This window comes from Aristolochia californica, unplaced genomic scaffold (assembly GCF_029961685.1).
Source record: "Aristolochia californica isolate CCGP_79_NKW_82.1479 unplaced genomic scaffold, dmAriCali1.0.hap1 SCAF_5, whole genome shotgun sequence".
Taxonomy (NCBI): Eukaryota; Viridiplantae; Streptophyta; class Magnoliopsida; order Piperales; family Aristolochiaceae; genus Aristolochia; species Aristolochia californica.
In genome coordinates this window covers 44499568-44518012 of record NW_027182214.1, presented here as the reverse complement: position 1 = coordinate 44518012, position 18445 = coordinate 44499568, and the positions used below count along the sequence as shown (strand labels likewise).

The 18445-nt window shown below is 38.7% G+C and overlaps 2 protein-coding genes across 2 annotated transcripts; both read left to right on the top strand.

Annotated features, from left to right (window-relative positions):
• Positions 1-8618: 8618 nt before the first annotated feature.
• LOC137965440 ((-)-alpha-terpineol synthase-like) lies at positions 8619-11284 on the top strand. Its single transcript, XM_068811720.1, has 7 exons — positions 8619-8759; positions 8832-9072; positions 9551-9908; positions 9998-10216; positions 10377-10515; positions 10640-10888; positions 10991-11284. The coding sequence occupies exons 1-7, from the start codon at positions 8619-8621 to the stop codon at positions 11282-11284; spliced, it is 1641 nt and encodes a 546-aa protein (XP_068667821.1).
• A 1156-nt stretch (positions 11285-12440) lies between these two features.
• LOC137966134 (organelle RRM domain-containing protein 2, mitochondrial-like) lies at positions 12441-18436 on the top strand. The gene is made up of 4 exons (XM_068812654.1): positions 12441-12605; positions 17524-17592; positions 17707-17813; positions 17976-18436. The coding sequence occupies exons 1-4, from the start codon at positions 12482-12484 to the stop codon at positions 18063-18065; spliced, it is 390 nt and encodes a 129-aa protein (XP_068668755.1). The 5' UTR covers positions 12441-12481; the 3' UTR covers positions 18066-18436.
• Positions 18437-18445: the final 9 nt, after the last annotated feature.

Here is an 18445-nt window from a genome sequence, read left to right as displayed (position 1 = left end):
CCACTGGTTTCTCCGTGGACTTGGAGCCAAATTTTCCACCTTCTCCGTCACACAAATGGCCCTCGTGTCTCTCCCCCATTTCTCTGACCACATCCTCAAAGCCAAGAGCTTTGATCTCTTTCAGGAATCTCTAGAGAGTTTTGTTCCTCCCGTTGTTGTTTTCATTGCCACACCCTGTGGATCAGACTGGTCGACCTGCAGTGGCTCTAGTAGAACTCATGGCCGAACCAATGGGGGCCGAACTCATTTTGGACAAGGGCGTCGCCCTCCTCGCTATCATATATGCCATTTTGATGGTCATTATGCTGATCGATGCAACCAACGTTATGCCCGTAGGGAGTCCAATGAGTCTCATGCCCATCTTGTTGAGGCTTTCATTGGATGGTGTGCTCTCATTGGATATGCACCCTTCAACTGGTTCTTGGACATTGAAGCATCCGCTGATATGTCCAATAACGCATCCATCCTGGATTAGTCAACTTCGTACACAGGTAAGGATTCTATAATTGTGGGGAATGGTGCCCCCTTACCTATCTCATATATGGTATTCTTTCTCCTACCCCAAATATTCAATTGTTAGATGTTTTAGTAGTTCCACATCTCACAAAAAATCTTCTCTCCATCAGTAAATTAACGTCTGGTTTTCCTTTAACTATTACATTTACTAACAATCTTTTGATAATTCAGAATCGTCTCACAGGAACGGTGGTGGCAACCGGTAAGAGAAATGGAGGCTTATATGTGCTAGAGCATGGCAACCCTGACCTTCTCTCTATTCTTAAAAATAAATCTTTATATGCTTCCTATGATTTATGGCATGCTCACCTTGGACATGTAAATCATTCTATTATTTATTCTTTACATAAATAAGGTCATCTCTATCTTACCTCTTTATTGCCTTCTCCATCATTATATAGTTCATGTTAATTTGCAAAAAATAGTATATGCCTTATCCACGTCATGAACATGGGTCGTCTTTGTTATGGTCTTGGGTTAAGTATCTATGTCTTCCGCTCCTAACAGGCCGGTCTTTTGGGTAGTATTGGTTAGGTGCTTAATATTTGGTATCAGAGCGGGCTCCCACGTCGTGAGTTCGAATCCCGAAGGCGGTGACCTAGCGGAGGGGGCGACCTAGAGGCTAGATTAAAATTACTGGTAGGTCGTAGGAACTTATCCCGAGTTTGACCAGTGTTGTTAGAGTGGGTCGTCGCTAGAGTAGGCCATCGCTAGAGTGTGCCACCGTGGTCGTCGGCTCGCGAAGGTGGTGTGTGATGTTATGGTCGTGGGTTAAGTACTTATATCTTCCGCTCCTAACAGGCCGGTCTTTTGGGTAGTATTGGTTAGGTGCTTAATAGTCTCATATGTTAAATCTTATTCATTGTGACATATCAGAACCTTTACCTGTCACATCCCATTTAGGATCTGCATATTATGTTATCTTCATTGATGATTTTTTCCATTTCACTTGGCTTTATCCTTTGAAATTCAAATCCGATTTTCATGATATTTTTACCCAATTTCAAAACTATTGGAAAATCAATATTCAACACATATTAAAAAAAATTTGAAGTGATGGCGGGGGAGAATTTACTAATACTTGCTTCTAGACTCATCTTTGTATCTCTGGAATCCATCATCAACTTTTTTGCCCATATACACTTGCCCAAAATGGACATGCAGAATGCAAACATCGTCATGTGACTGACACTAGTTTGGCATTTCTTTTTCACTCTCATCTCTCTCCTCGCTTTTGGTTAAAGCCTTCAGCACTGCATCTTACATCATCAACCGTTTGCCCACATCACTTCTTGAAGGTAAATCACCGTTTGAACTTTTATATGGTTACTTTCAAATTATGAAAATTTTCATCCCTTTGGTTGTCATGTTTATCCTTGCTTATGCGATTATATGCCTAACACATTTTCACCTTGTAATATACCCTGCAATTTTTTTGGTTATAGTCCCTCTTATAAAGGGTTTCGCTGCCTTGATTCAATCACCTCTCAGATCTACATCACCTGCCATGCTCAATTTGATGAAAACAACTTTCCTTTCATACAATCATCTCTGGCTCAACCCCCTTCCTCTCTCCATTTTTCCAACTTTCTAGAACCCAATCTTATCCAAACAAAAACTCCTTCTTCCTCCTCACACCATTCTTGACACATTACTCAATCCGGATTTAACCTATGTTCTATTTGTGTTGATTTGGTCGATGAGCCCATGCAGACTACTGATTCTTTTGTAGGTCCCTCCTCACTGCACTAGACTTCCAGTCCAAAACCTATCGAGATACGAATCACTCCTCCTGTTCCTATTTTAGTCTTTACACTACTGTTGGGTTCTCACTCTATGCTTACACGAGGTAAAGTTGGTATTTTCAAACAATGTCATCTGACCAACCTCGGTATCGTGGGCTCCTTTGGACTTCTCTCCGCTCTCCTTGTCTCTTCTGTGCCTAAAGGATTCAAATTTGCCGCTAAGAATCATGCTTCACTTGCTACGTTGGATGAAGAAGTTCAAGCTTTGCAAAATAATCGGACTTGGATTTTAGTCCCTCGACCTGCCAACACCAATATTGTGGGCTCCAAATGGGTATTTCAGACCAATTACTTGTCTAACGGATCCATTGAGCATCTCAAAGCATGCCTCGTTGCCAAGGGCTACACTCAGGTCCCTGGTCTTGACTACACTAAAACCTTTAGCCCTGTGGTAAAAGCTATTATTGTCCGAGTTGTGCTCTCTATTGTTGTCACCAACAAATGGCCTCTTCACCAACTTGATGTCAAGAATGCATTCCTCAACGGTACTCTCACTGAAAATATTTATATGGAACAACCTTTTGGGTACATTGACCCTCGTTTTCCTCATTACGTTTGTCAGTTGCAGAAAGATCTCTATGGTCTCAAGCAAGCTCCTCGTGCTTGGTTCTAGCGCTTCAGCTCCTTTATCACTCAACTCAAATTTTCATGTAGTCGTGTTGACACTTCTCTGTTTGTCTTTTATAAGTATTCAGATACTATATATCTGTCCTTTATGTTGATGGCATAATTATTACTGGCAACAACATAACTCTTATCACTAGTTTCACTTGTGAGCTTAATTCTGAGTTTGCAACAAAAGATTTGGGTCTACTCAATTACTTTCTTGGCCTGCATTTTTGCCAACTACCAATGGATTATTTATCAGTTAGCTAAAATATGCACGGGGTATTCTTACTCGAGCTCAGCTACTTGATATTAAACCGATTCCTATGCCTATAGTTGTTTCACAGCATCTGTCTGCTGATGGTTCTCTATTTACTGATCCCACTCTTTACAGGTCTCTCATTGGCGCCCTTCAATACTTGACCATCACTAGCCCTGACGTAGCCCATGTTAGACGGTAGCTTTCCACTACATAATAGATCAGTCTTTTGGGTAGTATTGGCTAAGCATTTGACATGGTATGAGAGTTGGGCACCACGTTCCGCATTCGAATCCCGACGAAAGCGGTAGGGAACGGGAACGGTGGGTATCAGAGTTAGGTGGTTCCGTCCACCACTGATGGGTTAGGTACTTGGCTTTCTGCTCCTTAACAGGTCAGCCTTTTCGGGAGTATTGGCTAGGCAGTTGACAGCCCATTCGGGCAATTTTGTTAGCCAATTCCTACAAGCTCCCACTGAAGATCATTTTCTTGTTGTTAAGCGTATTCTTCGCTATGTCAAAGGCACCATTCACTTTGGCCTTACCTTTTACCCATTTACTACTCTTTGTGCTCTAGTTGCTTACTCTGATGCTGACTGGGCTAGTTGTTGTGACACTCGTCGCTCCACCTCTGGTTACTCCATTTATCTAGGAGAAAATTTGATTTCTTCAAGTGCTAAAAAGTAACCTACGGTATCATGTTCTACTGTGAATCTGAGTATCGTACTCTTGCACACACTGCAGCTAAAATTATTTGGTTTACACATCTCCTTTGTGATCTATATGTTCCTATTCGACAACCACCTCTTCTCTTATGTAACAACAAAAGTGCAATCTTCCTTAGCTCCAATCCAGTTTCTCACAAGCGCGCCAAACATGTTGAGCTAGATTATCATTTCCTTTGAGAACTTGTTGTTGTTAACAAACTTCACAAGCAGTATGCGCCATCTCACTTGCAGCTTGCCGATATTTTCACCAAAAATATTTCATGCCCTCTATTTGAATTTTTTGTTCCAAACTTCACGTCTGTTCCAATCTAACGCTCAGCTTGCGAGGGGGATAACATTGGGATGTAGTTAAGTGGATTTTCAGATACTTGAGGGATACTACAGACTATGACATCATGTTTAACAGACATTAGAGTGTTCCTTCAGTTGTGAGATATGTGGATGCAGACTATGCAAGGGACTTGGATGACAGGAGGTCTACCATAAGTTATGTATTTACTTTTGTGGGAGAGCCTATTTGTTGGAAGTCCATAGTACAGTATATAGTTGCTCTATCTACTACTGAGTCAGAGTATATGGGTGTAGTTGTGGCTTCCAAGGAGGCTTTGTGGCTTACAGGGTTGGCCAAGGAGCTGGGTGTCCAGCAAGGTAAAGTTCAATTGCATTGTGATAGTCAGAGTGTCATTTATTTGGCAAAGAACCAGGTGTATCATGCGAGGTCCAAACACATAGATGTGAGGTTGCACAGGATCAGGGAATTGGTTTCATCAGGTGAACTACTGCTTCAAAAAGTTCAAATTTCTGAGAATGCAACAGACATGTTGACAAAACTTGTTACTACAGATAAGTTCAAGCATTGCTTGGACTTGATAAATGTCTCCAGTTGCTAGATGAGAGACGGCCCCAACCTATTGTTCCAGGTGGAGTCCTAAGTTATGATTTCTTTTTTTTAAGGGGTGAATATTCGCCAAGGTGGAGATTGTTGAGTATATGGCTCATACATGAGGTTCGGAGGTATTTTTGTATAGGGGTATTTGTGTATTTTCTACACAAATACATCTAGGGTTTAGTATAAATTCGCATTATGTAACCTTAATTGAAATTAGTGTATTTTTCGGCCGTCACTCCGGTGGACGTAGGTACACTGCCGAACCACAGTAAAATTCATTTGTCTTCTTCATTCTTCCCTTTTTCTTCGCATAACATATTCATCAGCCTTTGGGGAGAGTCCACAAGCAAGCCATCTTGGTTCCACCAAAAATGCGTCGTAGAGCATCTGCAGGGCAGAAAAGCGAGCAAAATTGAAGCACTGCGCACATCCAGGGACAACTCGAGTAGTGAAGTCAGTAGCGCTTACCGATTTTCTTAAGATTACTAAGGGATCCCAGCCGTGGTGTCTGAGTACCATATCAGCAATCTCGTTCGTGGTTTTATTCAGACCCATGAAGCACGTCTTCATGTATTCTGGCAGCTTGTTTATTGCATCGTCGTCCCACTGGTTCATCGCTCATCAGTACTGATTTTGATGCTTATCTTTCTGGTTTATGTCTTCAGAAAAGACTAGTTTGGGTCAGAATTACTTGTTAACCGCTTCAGTGAAGAGAACTAGCTCAAAATTACGTATGTAAAAAAATGCTTTAGCTCTCTCTGATGCATGGCCTGACCGACATTGAAGCTCAGTTGGGCTAGTTAATGGAAGATTCTCATCTTGCCTTGAACTGATCAGGTGGAATTGTTCAAATAGAACTTGGCGTTGAACCTTGGCAAGTTCAAATGAAAAGGATGCTTCAAAATGTGTTGCACCTGCCTTGACAGACCCGCTTTCATCCTCATCGCCGAAGATTCGAGATGTTTACTGGCAAATACTCTTGCTTTGTCAATTTCATTTCTCCTTCTATACCCAGGTGGGAAGCCTAGTACAAAGCTAACATTCCTTTTATGTCTTCAACCACTACGGCTTGAAACCTCCCGTTATTGTCTTTATATTAATTAATTAAAAAATCTTACTCTTACCTATATAATACATTTTATTATCAATTTAAAATAATTGTTAATTAAAAAATTGAAAATTTTATTTTAGTGTTTAAAAATCAAATTTATTGGTACACTTTTATTACCTTATATTTAAAATAATAAAAATAAAATAAGTATACTAATTAAATAAAAATCTGACTCTTACCTATTTAACGCCTTTTATTATCGATTTAAAATGTTGATTAATCGAAAAACTATTTTAAAGTTTAAAAATCAAAATTTTAGGTACAAATTTTATTACCTTAAATTTAAAATAATAAAATATTTAAAAATATTAATTAATTTAAATTTTATACTCTTACCTATTTAACAACTTTTATTATTGATTTAAAATATTTATTAATTAAAAAAATTAAAAATTTTATTTTAGATTTTAAAAATCAAATTTATCGGTACACTTTGTATTACCTTATATTTAAAAAATAAAAAATAAAATAAGTATACTAATTAATTAAAAAATCTTCCTCTTACCTATTTAACACCTTTTATTATTGATTAAAAATATTTATTAATTTTAAAAATTATTCAAAAAAATTATTTTAGTGTTTAAAAATAAAATTTATCGGTACATATTTTATTACCTTATATTTAAGATAATAGAATATAAAATTATTCAATTAGTTAATTTAAAATCTTACAAATCTTACTTTTACCAATTTAACATTTTTTATTATCGATTTAAAATAATTATTAATCAAAGAAATATTTTAAAAATTTATTTTATAGTTTAAAAATTAAATTTATTGGTACACATTTTATTACCTTATATTTACTATAATAAAATATAAAATTATTATATTAATTAATTAAAAATTCTACTCTTACCTATTTAACAGCTTTTATTGTTGATTTAAAATAGTTATTAATTGAAAAAATATTTGAAAAAATTATTGTAGAGTTTAGAAATAAAATTTATCCGTCCTCTTTTTAATAAATTTATTATTTTAAATATAAAAGTAATAGAATTTGTACTGATAAATCTGATTTTTAAACTCTAAAATAAAATTTTAAGCCGAGTGGGTGAGAGGAGAGTCGAGAGATCAAGTGGCGAGAGGGAGAGAATGAAAAAAATAAGAAGGTTGACGAGGGATTATGTGGTGCATGATGACATGGCATGATGATGTGTCAAACATTTAATGAAATGGCATCTTACATGGGTGATCATGTGTCTTGACGATGACATGTCAATTGACGTATCATTCGACTCATCAAGTCATGATGTGCATGAAGATGTGGCACCACGTAATCGGTCAAAGCCTACGTGTCACTTTCGACTGTACACGTACTATTGATTGGTCAAAGTTGGGTATTTTTGGAAATAAGTTTAAAAGATGGTTATTTGTCTAATTATGTTTAAAAAATTGGGTAATATCCTAAAAGTCTTAAATCTTTATTAGCCTATGATAGAAACAAAGCCATGGAAGCTTTCGATTTCGGTCTCATCCTGAGGGAGACCTGGGTCAACTTATAGATGAGTATGGAGCCATACAACCTCATTTATAGGAGTTGGATATTGAGATCTTTCTTCATGTGCTTTAACGCACCTCTACCACCCTCTTCGTTGCTGTGATTTGTGAGGTGGAGCAATTCATAGAGAGAAACTTCGAAGAGCTGTGACTTTTCATTTCTATGACAGAAGGATGCGTAAATACAGCTCCCTTTTTTTTTCATAGGGAGCAATTCATAGAGAGAAACTTCGAAGGGTTGTGACTTTTCATTTCCATGAAAGAAGGATGCGTAAAGACAGCCAGTTTTTTTCGTGGGGGAGCAATTCACAGAGAGAAACTTCGAAGGGCCGTGACTTTTCATTTCTATGAAGGAAGGATGCGTAAAGAAGCCCCTTGTTTTCATATAAACGCCAGAATCTCTTAACTCTGACTCGTGTAGCATCGCCCATGAACGAAAGAGTGAATGCAGTATCATTAATACTCAGTCGGCAACAAATTGGATATCATATAGGAATCCCCATCCAGATTCGATTGCCTTATTTAGACTGCACGTCTGGTATGTAAATTTTAAATGAATCCCCGCTAATAAATGGTGACTGCATATTACTAAACTTGGTGGCTACTTGGATTTCTTAAGCTCTCTATAAGGATTCCAACGCCTAAATCATCCATTCAAGTGGAAATACCCAAGCAAAGTGTACCGAGAGATTGCACAGAGCTCCAAATCAGAGTTTCGTTTATATTTTCAGGTGAATCCTTCTTTGCTTGCTTCATTTTATGATGTGATTTCTTCTTCTTCTTCTTTCATTGTTCATTTCTCTTGACAAAGACTTTCCGATCCTGAATTTGCAAAAGCATTTCACATTTAATTGAATTGGAGAGTTCTTAGCTCCGTTCGATCATCTCACTGTATGTTTAGGACATTGTCGTTGCTTATTCGATTGATGTTTTCGATCAATCACCCAAAAACCGTACCAGTTATTATAAACACTAGAATGATCATCTTATAATTTTGGGTTTTTCTTTCCTTGAAGTTACCAACACTCCTGCGTCATTTTCTTCTTCTGAAAATTTCTATAAATTAACGTGACGGCCTCTTAGAACACAAAACCTATTCTTTTTGTTGCAAATCGATCTATACAAGAGAAGATGACAGTTTTACCTGCATGGTAGTTGCATTATGTATTCTCACAGTTAATCCCATCTTGCATGCAGGTTGAAATATGACCCTTATGGATGCTCCTGTAACTGATGTTCAAGGTGATCAGACCTCATCTAGTGCCATAGATCATCGTCGAACGGCAAACTATAAGCCAACCCCTTGGACTTACGAATTTATACAGTCATTAAGGAATGACTACGGGGTAATCTTTTCATAAATGATATTATTTGTGAATTCCTTTGTATCGGTTTCCATAGTCTAACCAATTTTACAGGAAGAGGCACATGTAGAGCGAGTGTTAGTGTTGAAGAGCGATGTATTTCGGTTGTTAAATGAAGTAACCCAGCCGTTAGAAAAGCTTCAGTTGATCGACACACTTGAGCATTTAGGGCTGGAATATGTCTTTGAAGAAGAGATCGAAGAAGCCCTAGATAACTTGATGCCGGTAGAAGATCTTCATTGTGTTGCTCTATATTTTAAGCTACTGAGAAGACATGGACGCGAAGTTTCATCCGGTAACCCAATTGCCTATTTTTCTTACATTCACATCACCCATAGCCAACAATCTCGTAGCGTCTTTAATTTGTTCCAGATAATATATTTTTACAACTAATCGGTTCCAAATTGTTGAAACCAGTTGCGCTAAAACCTCGAGGCATTAGTGAGAGGTGCAACAAGACCTTATACAAGGATTGGCCCGAGTGATACAAATACAGTTCCACACTCCCCTGCACGGGGAATACCCGTGGAAATTTGGTGGCCAAATTCACGACCTTCGGGGGGGAGTGGGATTCGAACTCGGGACCAACCTATACCATGTTGAAACCAGTTGCGCTAAAACCTCGAGGCCTTAGTGAGAGGCGCAACAGGACTGGCCTGAGCGATACAAATACGGTTTCACATCACCCATAGCCAACAATCTCGTAGCGTTTTTAATTTGTTCTAGATAATATATTTTTACAACTAATCGGTTCCAAATATGTGACATAATAGACGTATTTGAGAACTATGAGAAGCAAATAGATTGCATGGATGCAAAGGGACTCTTAAGTCTGTATGAAGCTTCACAGTTGGGCTTTGTTGCTGAAACTGTCATGGAGGAGATCAAAGAAGTGGCCGTCAGGCGCCTTATGGAAACCCTCAATGGAAGTACAGATCCAATTGTTGTGAAGCAAGTGGAGCATGCTCTAGAGGTGCCTCTGCAAAGGAGACTGCCCTTGATGGAAGCCAGGTGGTATTTAGACATCTACGAGAAGGAAGACAACAGGAGTGCCCTATTGCTTGAACTAGCAAAACTGGCTTTCAACATCGGGCAAGCAGCTTTCCAAGGTGATATTAAAGTAGTCTCAAGGTAATTTTCTGAACAGTATTTTACTTCAAACGTCTGCTCCAAGTCTGCGCTAGGGCTGGTTCGTTCTTGTCTAATTTCATGCCCTGCAGTTGGTGGAAGAGCCTTGATCTTGGAGTTAAGATGAGATTTGTAAGAGACAGATGCATGGAGTCTTTTCTTTGCGCAGCCGGAATGTTTCCGGAGCCTGGACTTGCTATTTGCAGGAAACAGCTTACAAAAATCTTCAAGCTGATAGTCGTCATTGACGACCTTTACGACGTCTATGGAAAATTGGATGAGTTAGAGGTTTTCACTGAAGCTGTCCAAAGGTAACTTTGGTTTTTATGTTTTTGGATTAGATAAGCATAATAGTGTTTACCCTGTGGTTACCAGAAAAATCATTAAATATTTAAATGTTTTGTCTTGGACGATGGTATGTGACATTATATATGGCTTCTAGAATAATGAGCTGGTATTTTTTTTTCTCAGATGGGATGCTTCTGCAGTGAATCAACTTCCCGATTTCATGAGGACATGTTTCGGAGCACTGCTGGATACTTGTAAGGAGATTGCAGACTATGCCTACCTCCGGCAGGGCAAGCAAATCGATCCTATTCTGGCTAAAGGGGTATCCAGACTTTCTTCCCAAAGAGAATAATTTCTGTAATGAGTCAATATTGCTCATCCTTTGGTTACCCCTCCTGCTATGTAACTTGATTAATTTGATTTTCCTAATGTTTTGCTCGGTTTAGTGGAGTGATATCACGGAGGCATTCTTGAGAGAGGCTAGATGGTTCAACTCTGGTTATGTACCGAGCTTCGAAGAGTACATCGAGACTGCATGTATTTCGTCTTCCGGAGCTCTCATCCTGACCCATACTTATGTTTTGCTGGACCTGAAGATTAAAGACGAGGAACTGCAGTTCCTGCAAAGCTATCCAGATACCTTACGATCGTCATCCATGATCTTTCGGCTCTGCAACGACTTGGCCACTGCTAAGGCACGAAAGATTTTCTGAATTGTCAGCTCGACAGTTTTTGTTCTTCATTCCGTATCCATTTACAGTAAAGGTCGTTTCTGAATTCTAACCAAATTAATGTAGGCTGAGGCGGAAAGAGGCGATGCTCCTGGCTGCATCGAATGCTATATGCGGGAGACTGGCGAATCGGAAGAACAAGCTCGAGCTTACGTAGAAAGCCTGATCGACAAGAGCTGGAAGACGCTGACCGAAGAGACTCTGGCACGCTCTACGATGCCTAAACCTTTCAACAAGATAGTCTTAAACCTTTGCCGCGCTGTTCAAGCAACGTACCAGGACGGAGATGGGTACGGGGCTCCAGGTCGTCGCATGAAACGCCTGATTACATCCATCCTGGTTAAGCAAATTCACATCTAGAGGTGCAGAAGCCAAACGCCATAGTAAGTAAAGGGCATAGAAAGGGAAGATAAAAGTGTTTGGATGTCCATGGAAAATGAGAGCTAAAATAGAAGATAGATATAGTTTATATTGTCCGGATACAAATGGGAAAAAAAAATTAGCAATAATTTAAAATTTTATTGATTAAAATTTTCTCTCAAGTTTCTATTTCTTTTCTTTTCTGTGGAATCCAATCAGGCTCTTAGAGAGAGCACCGTCTCTCTCATCCCAAGGGGAGAAGCCTTTGTTATCCTCTTGTTTTTCCTGAGGGACATACTCCATCTTATTTTAAGTTTTAGCTAGTAGTGTGTGAACATAGGAAAATGTAGAAAAAATGTTAATGAAAATTTCCATGTTAACCAAAATTTTCTAGCATTTGTGCCATGTTTTGGGACGAAAATGTTTTTCTCCTTAATCTTAAATGTTAAATAGGATAGGAAAATGAATTTCCTATTACTCCATTAGGAAAACTATAAGAAAATAAAATAAATAAACATTAATGTAGTTCTTAATTACTTAATTTTTATTTTAAATTATTTTAATATTTATAAAAACAATTTATTTATAGTATAAATACAAAATGATAACTAATTTTTTCCGTTATTTTATATGGTAGCACAAATGCAAGAAAACTAGTCAAAGGAATTTTATAAAGAAAAATTTGTCAAAAAGAAAATATTTTTCTCGCCATTTTGTTTTCCTATGACAGAACAAATGGTCCTAAGGCTATAAGGGGGGTATCATATACCCTATTGAAGGACTTCCTATGTCTTAATTACCTTGTGTGTTTTTGTATTTTTCTCTCAATTAAATGAATTGTCTAATTATCAAGAAGTATAATCTAAAAATCAAATTAATATGTGACACCTCAATATATAAAAAGTGATATTACGTTTATTACTTGAGAAAAAACTTTTAAACTTAAAAACCCCAAAACCCCACTTTAGTATTTTAGAGAAAAAAAAGATTGGAGACACATAATGATTGAAGTGGACTTGAGGCCCATGTCTAATCCATCACTCAAGCCCGAGCCAGAGACAGCCCAATCTCGTCCGCAAACTAAGAAATAGGGTAAATTAGGTAATTCAGGTCCAAAACCGCTTAAGTCTTGCTAGCCCTCTCGGCTACTATAAAATCGACTATTCTCCCGTCAGAGAGAGAAGAGAGGGGGCTGAGATGGCGATGGCAGCGAGAGTAGGTCGAGTTAAACGACTATTCTCCACCTTCCCTTTCCCCTCCTCTGCTCCTGCGAAGCCTCCGCCTCCTCCCGCCGAGCCTTCGACCAATCTTTTCGTTTCTGGCAAGTCACGCTATTCATCCCTTTAGTGCTCTTTCCTTTTTTCCTTATTTATCTGTCTGTGCATGTGCCATTTGTTCGTTTTGGTTTTTTATAACATGGCATATAGTGAGATTCGAAACATTTTGTCTTTGTGGCTTTGATTTATTTTTATGAGCTGGGTATTACAAGATCGTGACACTTATTTGGTTCGTTTACATGTCTTATGATGGCAAACCCTTTTCTTTTGCTTTGTTGTTTTCTGTCGAAGCTTTTACTGTGGTATAGTTTATACCTACTGGAGAAGGAATCATAAACAGCTTAGATTTTCCAATTCAAGGTGACAAATCCTAGGAAAATCGAAAACTTTTAAACAGTTGAGCTTGACGCTGATAAAATAGTGAAAGATTGCGAGATGCCCTTTCCTGGTAAACCAACTTAACTTTGATAGCTGCTAGACACCTTCTTGCTAGTGTAACATAATATTCTTTCTGATGCTTTTGGGCTGCTCCATGTACAGAATCTAACTCTTTACTGAATTTTAATAAGCTCAGTTCGTTAACTTACAAGGGTGAGGAACACTGTGAGATAAAATTAGGACTAGTAATGTATCATGTAACATTTCTCGCATCTTATTTGTTTAATTAGGCAACGTTGATTGTGTTTTCATATTCGGCAATACTTTTTTTTTATAAAGATGTATTTATATATATATATATATATAACAAGAAAAATTACAAAGGAAGAGGGAGCAGATCCCTCACAACCAGAGACTGCAAGGACGCTCCCTGCTTGGTTAGCACATCTGCAGCCAAATTTGCAGATCTCGGAATGTGATACCAAATACAAGAGTGGAGTGAGGTAATATCTAAAATCTCCCGAAAGATGTCCCAATGGCACCACGGTGGAGGGGAAGCACGCTCACACCATCCAATGACCACCTTCGAGTTTCCTTCAATGTGAATGGGACCACTGCAGTTGTCTCTGAAAATGTGATGCCCATTAAGTAAGCTATAGAGCTTAGCCGACGTAGAATCAGAAATGCCTAACAAACCGGCATAAGAGAAACATTGATTGCCATATGGATCCGAAATAACTCCCCTAAAACCAACAATCCCTGGATTCCCGAGAGAAGAGCCATCAAAATCCACTCCTGCATTGCTGGAGCCTTGATCCCAAAGTGCACCCTTGCTAAAATATTACAATTTTCACAGATAGAGGTTCCTTTGAAGGAGGAAAAAACCTTCTTAGTTATAAGACAAGAGGTTATTTGCCCCGACACCCTATCCGTTACTCTTACTTCCAATTTACTTTTAGCATCGAACCACCTTCGGTTGCGTTCATTCCATAGCCCCCACGGTATGAAACTGGCACATGCGGATATCGTCACTTTTTAGACCAGGGAGGGGGAGGCCAATGATTGACTTGCTAAAGGAGATCAAGTCAGCTGATATAGAAAATTGCAGCCCCATCTTGCCTAAAACAGAGGTCCACACATACCATGCAAAGGAGCAATGTAGAAGAATATGACCGACAATTTCTGCTTCAGTGTTGCAGAGAGGACATAGGGGGTCGATAGCTAGATGGCCCCTTCCACTAAGCACATCACTTGTGAAAATCTTACTTTGGCAAGCGCTCCATGTGAAGACTTTTATCTTTGGAGGTGCGCAAAGACGTCATACAAAGTGAATATCATGCTCCCTTTGTGTCGAATCCCAGCCATTAATGTATCTGTATGTAGATGAAACTGAAAATTTGCCTCTTTTGTCAGGTCACCAGATAAGCTTGTCCGCATTGAAAGGTCTCATTCTGACAGAATTCAAAGAGTCCAATAAACTACTTGCTTCCAAGGCCTCTGAGTCTGACAGGCCCCTTCAAGAGTGTAAGTTCAGCCCCCCCCCCTCCCCCCTTCCCCCCCCTCAAAAGCATCAACAACTGACATCTCCCTCTGTGTAGAAAGGAGGAATAGATTCCTGAAGGAATTCCGCAATGGCTCTTGCCCTGTCCACAAATCATCCCAAAATTTAAGCGACCGACCATTTCCGACATAGAATCTAATTGTTGAGGAAAATTTCGAGAGCAATGGGAACAGTGATCCCCATATTGAGGAAGGTGATGTATGGATTTTGTGTATTAGGGGTTGGGTTTTCTTGATTGAGAGTTGGAAGGGGAGGGAAATTACAAAGGTCATTTCTGGGAAGGATCTTACTTTTTTGGTTTCTCGCCGGAGGTACCTCTGCAAACTTCTCACCTATGGCTATGATCGAGCTTCTCAATTCTTTCCAGTAGTGAGAGGACCCAAAAACTTCCGGTAGGTAGACTCGCGCCATGAAGGTGGTCCGCCTTCGTTGGATTATCTTGAGCTCTCTAATCCCCTTTTTGCGAAACACAAAAAGGGGGAAAGAGACCTCACCGATCCTGATTTCACGTAGTCTCGGCACTCTCCCCGTATCTCCATCCTCGAAACTTCGTGCAAAATCCAAAATTGAAGCTAGAGGAATTGAAATGAAAGAGCTTCTTCTTCCATTTCTAATAGTGATTCGTATTATCATTTCCTTTCGCCCTTGCTTAAGTTCCAAAGAGATCTCTGATTCTCCGCTAGCCCACAGAGATTTCCAGGCTTTAAGATTTTCCTTTCTCGTTGAAGATCTTCCTTTCGCCGTACTCCAGGATCCCTCTTCCTCCGTCGTCGCCGTTTTTCCATTGTCTGTGTGCCACTGTTGGGTTCGCACGACTAGAGCCTCCCCGTCGTCGCCGATTCCAGGTTGGGGAGGTCGGGATGTGTCTTCCTCCTGATTCCCTTTATCCGAGCAGGATGTTTGGAGGTCGGAAGGGGAGACTCATGCAGTGATTTCGGAGGGAACGCGAAGTGGCGAACTCGGTGTCTGAGGCTGCTGTTAGAGTAAATTTTTCCCACATGAGGTAGTATCTGATTTAAGTACTTAAGTTCATTACATGGAGTTGTCAGTGTAGATGCCTTGCCCTATATGATTTTTTTCATTTTTTTCCATTCCTTGAAATGGTCTTTTGTGTGAATTCAAGTGGCAAATGTGAGCAGAGCTGTTTAGTTCCTTCTTGGATCTAACACTATTGATGTATGTCCAAGAGGTTAACCAGTAAATAAGAGCAACTTATCTCCTCTATAGTAATTCTGTTGATCTTTTTAGTCAACCCTGTTGTCATGCTATTCATACCTGTGACAATTCCTCTCTTTCTGGCAATTTCTTTCATGAATTTGCTTTTTCTCATTTTTTACGAGTTTCTTTACCCTAAATAGATTGCCATAAGTTAAACTTATTGTACTTTTTTCTCCGTATCTGGACTTTGTAAAGGAACAGATTTGTTAAACTTTTCAAAAGCTGAACTGTGCTCCCTGCAGTGTTTTATAGTTATATTGTCTAGCTTGCAGTATTATTAAAACAAAAGAAAAGGCTAAAATTTTCAAAAAATAAAGCCTATTATCCCAATTGCCACATATTTGCAGCATGGCACCTTCTGATAGTGTTCTGGCAGGTGTTGTAAATTTAACTATCGTAAACTTGTTAATTCATTTTCCTTATCTTTGATGTATGATTGAAACCCAGTTCAAATAAAAGTCATGGTTGCTTTTTGCTTATCTCATTCAGTGATTTGTTTTTTTATCATTAAAAAATGTTTGGATATATTTTTTGTGGTTTCCACACTTCCCCCTCTTAGAAATTCGAAGTAATGGAAGACACTCAGAATGTATCTTTGTAGTACCAATTTGGACACATGGCAGGTGAACAATTGAGAATTTTTTTTGGCTCGGAAAGGTTGATATCTTAGTGACTATTTAAAGTTGTTTTCTGCTTATTGTCTGCATGCCAGTGACCAACTCTTGACTTGTTAGTGGTAGCTGATTTTTAATGTCAAACACATTAAAGATCTTCTGGAGGGATTTTTCTGTGTTCTTATTACTGTTCGTCCTGTAATGAAAACATGGCACTTATCATTCATTCACCTGCCCCAAGGGCTTTACTGAAACATTGAGCTATTTGACAGGAACATACAGCACTGCTGGCTACTCCTGGTTGTTTTTCTGCATTGTGAAACAATTTGAACTTGTTTGTTTTTCTGAAAGATGGTTTTGGCTATCCTTTCTTTGGAATGTCGAATACAAACTTAAATATTTTTTTTCTCCTCTTTTAACAGGGGAAGGGGTTTACTCTCTCATTCTTGTTTATTTAAAAATGTTAATGAAGGGCAATTTTTTTTCTGTCAAAGTACACATGGCAAGAAACATTCCAAAAACAAAAAGTTATTCTTGGCAAAACCATAGTTTTCCTCTATATTTTGTTTATGCAGACATTTTTTGGAAAATTATGGATTTTAAGTGGCTGTATTCATTCACGTTTAAAAAAAAAAAAGTTAAATGGTTGCATTTGGAAATGTGGCATCTAAAAGGGTTGTATTTGGTTGTAGATTATGAAATGTCAGAACTTAATGAGCACTGAATGGCTGGGACTTATCTGGCACTTTGTCTCCATTGATTCTTGCCAAAATTATTTTTGAAACCTATTAATTATGGATACTGCAACCTAAGGCCGTTTGGTCTAGTGGTATTCTGTTTACATTAAGTGCGTCAGGTCGCGACTTTGAATCGCGCCACGCCCCTCTCAAAAAAAAAAAAAAAAAAAAAAAACGATGGATACTGCAAACTAACAACATTAAATAATATGGGTAATTTTTGAGATTGAAGTACCTTTTCAAAGTAATGGTGAAGGATAATGCCAATTTCTTTGATCTGAAGTAAGCCCCATGAGTATAAGATGTCTTTGGAAAAAGGTTTTACAAATATAAAAATTGATAAATGCAGGATATATGCAAGCACAGGGTAGGAGTTGTGTTTGTCATGTGAGATATACATTTTTAAAAAAAAAAAATATAACTTCTATATTTTAACACTTTGACACTACTGCAGGGCTTAGCAAGCGCACAACATCTGAGGGACTCAGAGAAGCATTTATAAAATTTGGTCAAGTTGTCAGTGGCAAGTGTCATTCCTGATTTGTATCTTTCAGTTATTCATTTCCACATAATGTACTCTATCAGAATTGCATGGATTGTGTATTGATGTTTAGATGTGCTTGTGACTGGTATGCAGCTAGAGTAGTGACAGATCTGAATTCAGGTTATTCTAAAGGTTTTGGGTTTGTAAGATATGACACCTTAGAAGAGGCAGCAGAAGGAATAAAGGGCATGGATGGCAAGGTAAGCTTACTGCATACTGCATTCTGGTACATAAAATATCATTTTTGTCTAGAATCTGCTCACCCCAATTCTGAGGGCGGGTTGGCTCTTAAAACTGATCATGTAGTTACTAGGACCTTCTTATTCTGACAATATGTGCGTCTGCTTTGTGCTTGTATGTAGTTTTTGGATGGTTGGGTCATTTTTGCTGAGTACGCCAGACCAAGACTACCTCCACCACCCAAGACCTCCCAGCCTCAATCCTTCAATTGAACTTGATGCCTACATCATGATGCCTCCAAGTTCTACGTTAAAGACAATTTTCACCCTATATTTGAAGATACTGCAATGAGGAAGGAGGTGCATGGCATATATATGTAATTGTCAGGTGTATGTGTCAACTATAGACTTATTCCTCTAAATTCAGTCAAGCATAAGAAGAAATCAGCATTAGACAGTCTATTTGAGTTGTGTCAAAGGAATGTTATAGCTGTACTGGAACTAATACAAATGTTTTGGGAAAACCTTTTACCACTTCATAAGGCAACTCATTGGGTTAGTCACTCGGGTCAAGCACCTGTGCGTGGTTAACCCAGAACAAGTAAGGATCTCCTGCGGATATATGAACTATTTTTGAAGTTTAATTCCTTGTC